This window comes from Eleginops maclovinus, chromosome 1 (genome assembly GCF_036324505.1).
Source record: "Eleginops maclovinus isolate JMC-PN-2008 ecotype Puerto Natales chromosome 1, JC_Emac_rtc_rv5, whole genome shotgun sequence".
Taxonomy (NCBI): domain Eukaryota; kingdom Metazoa; phylum Chordata; class Actinopteri; order Perciformes; family Eleginopidae; genus Eleginops; species Eleginops maclovinus.
In genome coordinates, this window is record NC_086349.1 from 12,103,617 (window position 1) to 12,109,943 (window position 6,327).

The following is a 6,327-nucleotide window of genomic DNA, read 5'->3' on the forward strand; positions in this document are numbered from 1 at the left end:
AATAAATGATTTATTCTGGTCAAAATGCAACACCAGAGGAAAGGACATTTGCATAAACATTTGCACAATACAACTAGAATTTAGAAAGTTGGCAATCTCTGAAAATGTGGGTCAAGGGTGATTTTATTGTTAACAATTGTCTAGATATTTGAGATCAGTGCTAACCAATCAGTTATTTGTTGTTAGACCAGCATCTATTTAACCTTTAATTTAAGCTTTAGTGCCCATCCTACCGCTTCTGAATTTCAAATTAAATCCTCTGTATGTGAACTGTGTCTTTAAAAGGGCTATTTAGAACTGGTGAGTAAGCTTCTATTTGATGGTGCTGACAGAGCATCAACTGCAACTGGCATGTTTTGAAAAGCACAAATTGCCTTATCCTCTAAGAAGGTATTTGTTGACACACAAACCTGGAGAGGGTGTCGATGATTGACACATGACCGCTGCCACAACGAAACTACAAAACTGGACATTTATCCCAATTAACTCACACCCATGTACGCACGCAAAGTGACATAATTAGGGCAGACAAGAAAACGTGGCTAACAACGATGGACCTCATAGTCTGTGATGTGTGCTATAAGTAGACAATAAGCTGCTAAAGCTCCCACTCGACCCCTCATTATAGTCAGTCAATCCCAACATCAAAGGAAAGACAACCTTATAGCTATAGGATGACGGTGTGTGTGTGTGTGTGTGTGTGTGTGTGTGTGTGTGTGTGTGTGTGTGTGTGTGTGTGTGTGTGTGTGTGTGTGTGTGTGTGTGTGTGTGTGTGTGTGTGTGTGTGTGTGTTAATGTGCACATACATATGTTCTTGTTCGTTAATCTTTGCATGGACCAATTTAACTTTTACACCCTGGGAGTAAGCACATTTTTGGAACGTGAGGACATTTTGGCTGGGCGTCACATCTTCAAAGGGCTGTTTGAGGGTTTACAGATGGTTTTATGGTTACTGTTATAATTAGATTATTTTAAGGGTCAGTTCCTACAAATGAAAAAAAAATACCCGCTTTTTTAGAAGGTAGATCCAATTTATATAGTTTAGAGCAAGGTTTGTTTATGTTCAAGAGTAACCACAATAAATGTTCTGGAAAAGAGAGTGGCTGTCATTTTTTATGCATATTGGACCACGTATTACATCTAATTGCTCTCGATTGTATTTCAATGGTAATAGAAGATTCAGAAGCTTTAATCTCAATGTTTCTCAGGCATGAAACAAGATGTTTTTTTTCCGTCAATGCGTCCTTTGATGTTAGAATTGGGGTTAGGTAGTAGTGATTGTTCCTTTTAGGGGTTATAGGTAAGGGAAATAATTATGGGAACGTGGGTCCTAGAAGAGGTACAGAAGTATGAACATACAGTATGTGTGTGTATAGTTTGCACACTGATTGAAAAAAAAGCTGAAATGAATGACATCCTTGAGCATGTGCTTTTAACTAGTTATGATAACTTTGTGTCAGAGAAACTGTCATCTATTACAGCATGCCTATGTGTGTTTTTGTATGTGTGTGTGTGTGTGTGTGTGTGTGTGCCCGTGCGTCCTCGGCCTGTTGGCCTTGTCTCATAACTCTCTGACAGTATTTGGCGAGGCGCTAATCGACGAGGAGCCTCCACCTCGTCGTGTTTTGTCAGAACATGAAGGCATCGCTGCCGGATCAACAAATCTTGGAGCTCCAAATTCTGCCATATGTCTGGCCATGTGTTCCCGTCTACCAGCTGGGAGCACTCAGTGCCGCGGCGCCTGTCTAACTCACTGACTGTGTGAGTGGGACTGTGCCGCTCCAGACTAGGACAAGCATTTCAACGAGCCGGGGCCGGTGACATCATGTTAGTGCTGGGTTATCAGTGAGTGTTAGTGACATTGCACTAACACCGTCAGCGTTGATGGCTTAATCTCTCTGATGTAAAATATGTACGTAATGTTAATGTGCTTCGGATAAAATCATCTATCAAACATCACATGTTTTGTAAGGTTTAAGTGATACTTTAGCTTACGGGAATTAAGTGTTTTTTCCAACCTAGCAAGAGGAGGTCAAAGTAATGGACGCCTTTTTAAGAGTAATGCTCCAATTTCATGGCTTAATATTGCCTAACATAGCCTGAGAGATCAAATGATCCGACAGACTGATGTTGTCACTGAGTTCATCTGGCCATAAAACAATTATGTAGCTGTGATCCATCTTGTTTGCAAAACAGAATAAGAAGCTGGACGAAAACAAAAGCGACCGTTAAAAACCGTATTCAAACATACTGACTTGATCTCGCGGGATTTGTGAAAGCGATACTGTAGACATACTGCTCATTTTAAAAAAGAAATTCAAACATATAATATTTACCATGTTCATCATCTAAGTTTAGTTTGATAGCTTAATAACATTTGCCGATAATAACAACAAAAGAAATGCAGTTGAGGTCGTAAACCAAATTATTTGACAACATTTGTTTGTCCTGATGGTGGCACTAATGTACAAAAATGTAAACCTGCTGGTTGTGCAAGAGAATAATGTATGCCACCAAAGTAAGTATGCTTCATCTTCTGGTTGGCCATCTAATAATTTATGAGATATTTCATTTTGGAAGTTTTGCTGGTAATAGGATCATTTTTACTGTAGCTCTTCACAGATTGTTAGTTAGAATTGTAGCACTTGTTATAATCATCGGTTAGGAAACATACCAATTGGTGTATGAGGACTTTTAAGCAACATTTTTGAGTAACTCTGGTTTCAGTTTATCCCAAAGTCAATGTAATTTAACATGGAAACCCTCAGCACTTAATAATGAAATGCTGATTGCAAACTACTGCAACAAATGTTTTCCACTAACATTAACCAGTAAAATTAAGCTATTTTCCAGTTTCACCACTGACTCAATTTACAACCAACTTCGTTTGGTTAATGAGCTCATTTATTGGAGCTGGATATTCATTTATTATTTTTCGACTCTTAACAAAACATATGATTCTATAAACTGTTCTTGTTAAATGCCAACACCTGCAAAACTGTAGCTAATAACAAGAAAGCTTCTGCACATGTTTATTTTTACAAGTCTGAGGGGTTCATAGGAAAATACGTGGGCGGTCTTACCTGGTTTGGCGACCGAAACTCTTGGTTATTGTCATTCATGTACATGTTGTCACCATCAAACTGTGGACAAAAACAGAGAGAAGAAATAAACATGGTTAGCAAGAAAGCTTTAAAAATGATTTGGGGGCCGCAGAGGAGGTGCAAAGGAGAAAAGCTCTTTACGGGTGGCCTGAAGTGTGAGACTAATGACTTTGTCACTTTGGTTAAACCTCGTGGTCGCATGGCAGCATGGGTAATTACTGCTCGTCAGCGGCCTGGTAATTAGGCTGCATGAGCACAGTGACGGGAGATGGGCTTTTCCCTGTGGGCGCTGCTGTGTGAGAGAATGAGTGTGAATGAAACTGTGAGAACATACAGTAGTAAAGGGTGTGTGTGTGCCTGTCTGTGTGAACCCTGTGTTAAGTGTGAGTGTGAGTGTGAGTGTGTGAGTGTGTGTGTGTGTGTGTGTGTGTGTGTGTGTGTGTGTGTGTGTGTGTGTGTGTGTGTGTGTGTGTGTGTGTGTGTGTGTGTGTGTGTGTGTGTGTGAGGCAAACAGCGGAGCATGCTGTGTCTTCAGGATTGAGCTAATAGGGTGTTGAAAGATCACTTGCTGCAGGTGGCACAACACTGTTTGACACTACAAATGGCCCATGACCCCCAAGGGTACTGTGAAACAACACCAGGTCACAGGTGGAGCGCTACATGCAACATGCTAACTCCGTTGTATGGTGTGTCTGTAGGCTAATGACCTGAAAATCCCCTGCTGATATCAGCGTTGAGCGCAATATAAATAAAGGACACAAATTCAGTTTTTAGCTGCAGAGAAGATTAGATTCTCCCACACAAAAGGCTCGGCAGCTGCATCTGTGCAGTGGTCAAGGTGACTGAGAAACTGCTACCATGTTAAGATGAGCTGTATTGTAAAACGCCCTTGGCTTTCAAAGACATCAAGCTTTGTCATACCACGCTTGCAGCAAATGAAACAAACCTTGACTGGACTGGATAATAACGTAACACGAACAGAAACACACACACACAGAAACCTGACGTGTGAAATAGAGCCCCCTTTTTGTTTGACTGAGGTCATTCTATGTGATATCAATGCACAAAGACAGCAAAGACAACATGATCAAACTAGACAGCATTCCACGTCAAATTCCTCAGATATGAAGATACAGGGGGCCCTTTTCATTTGGGGTGGTCCGCTTTGAGCCTATAGCGAAAGCGAGCAAAGGCACGAAAGATAAACACACGCTAGATATGAGCGAACACAAATGGATCATAAGATATACCTGCTCAAAACAATAACTAGGTAGACTAATGGACGGAAATGGGCCAAATTCCTCAGGGGGAAATCTAATATCTACACTGGAAGACAGGAAAAAAGTCCAAGTGGCTAAATGAGCATGAGAGTGGTGAGGAAGAGAAATTACTGTACATTATTGCAGGAGAACAGCCGAGGGAATGAGTGCCAGCCTCAGGGCAATGGTTGGTTAACGATGCATATCATGGAAACCCTTTTGAGGATTCACTTGGTTATTCTAATGATTACATTTACATTCAACCACGTACGCAAACAAGAAAGTGAGACAAGCGCTGCATGTGAACCACATTTCACACCTCATGTGATTAATCCACAAACCCTATGCTAGCAGGTAAAACTACACGTTAATTTTAAGTGAAAACTGACTAATTATTCAGAGTTAGGGATGCTTATTTGCTTAATAAAGCAGGGTGGCATCTATCACCTGCCAAAAAGCAGTGAAAAGTGACATTTTCTCACTGAGAGGGCCAAAGTAATGTTGATCTTTATGACACATCTGCAAAAACTCTTATCTCCTCACATGAAAGCCAATTGTCCTCGCCTACAGTAACCGAACAATTTCACTCCATTGAAATCCACTTTGATATTACCGGTGACGTGAAGCCATTTAAAACAATCTTTATGATAAGATTCTCTCGTGTGAAAAGAGAGCACAGTCACAGAGTAACATCATTTACAAATAAAGCACGCTGCCTGATCTTGTGTATTAGCTTATTTGGCTAACAGAATTTTTCAATGTAAAGCTACAGAGCAGATTCTTTCATCTCTAAAGGGAAGCGATGAAGTTAGACAATGCTCATTTGCAGCAATTACATCTGCAGTATAATAGTCCCCCAAAAGGCCAAAGACAGCCTGGAAAGGTCAGCCATTTTGTGCTTCAACATGGCTGCCCATATATTGCAATGTAAAGCTGTTTCCCCCTGCTCTTCTCTCGATAGCTCTCCTTTGCTTTGCCTCGCTCTCCCACTTAAAATGCCAATTTATCCTCGGCTCAATGCTATCAGCTCTGCCATTACTCCACATTTACTGCAGAAATCATCTTCTCTTTCTCTGTTGTTCCCTTTCTCTCTCTTACTCTTCTCTCTCACTCTCTCCATCTTTCTTTTTCCACTCCCCTCTCTCCTCGTTACAACCTCCCTCTACTTCTCCATATATCCCTCCCTGCCCCTCTTTCTTTCCCCCTCTTCTCCTTCTTCAGTAGGCCTTGGCTTAGCTTTCTCATCGGCAGTCTAATTGGGCATTCTGCCTGAGACAAGGGCCTCATTAAGCAGTAATTACACACATGTTGTTTTCGGCAAACATCTCTATTTGGATTGCTTTGCATGGTAATTGTTCAGCAGGGACTACTGCTCGCGATGTTTCCCTCTGTGACACACGTGGTGCTGGGAGAGAGGAATAAAAACATAGAGAAGGAGAATAGAGAGGCGGGAGGGGTAAAGAGAGAGAGAGAGGGGGGGGATGTGAGAATAGAGAAAAAATAATAATAGGTTGTGGAAGGGAGACAAATTGAGAAATAAAGAATGCATGCATGAAAGACAAGGAGGATGAGAGTCACAGAGAGGCAGAAAAGAGACTCAGTAAAAGGATGAAGGTGATGCTGAGGCAGTAAATGGAGAAAGACAATGAATAAATGACAAAGAAAGAGGTAGACAGGTTCAGTGAGAGGAGAAAATGAGGTGTAGTGGCAGAGAGAGAATGAAAAGGAAGTAGAGAATGAGTAAATGAGGAAGAAAAGTGAGGAAGAAAAGACAGTGAGAGATTGAGACAGAGAGAGAGCGTCCCAGAAGTAGGTCATGCCTTGCAATCATCGACAAAGCTGAGCGTTTCAAAAATAATGAAGCCACAAGGTGGAAGTAATGCTAACTAGCATATCCAGGGAAAACATGTAATATTTACACAGTGCTAATGGTGTGATACAATGCTGGGATCTTTTCATCTTGG

At 41.2% G+C, this 6,327-nt stretch overlaps 1 protein-coding gene across 7 annotated transcripts in view; it reads right to left on the reverse strand.

The window, feature by feature from the left end:
* The window catches only part of LOC134871758 (TOX high mobility group box family member 2-like), a 70,513-nt gene that overhangs the window by 32,053 nt on the left and 32,133 nt on the right, over nt 1-6,327 (reverse strand). For all 7 annotated transcript variants that reach the window (XM_063894649.1, XM_063894634.1, XM_063894665.1 and 4 more), the window contains one exon: nt 3,084-3,143. In XM_063894649.1, the coding sequence (XP_063750719.1) occupies nt 3,084-3,143 (60 nt within the window). The remainder of the gene's footprint in view (nt 1-3,083; nt 3,144-6,327) is intronic.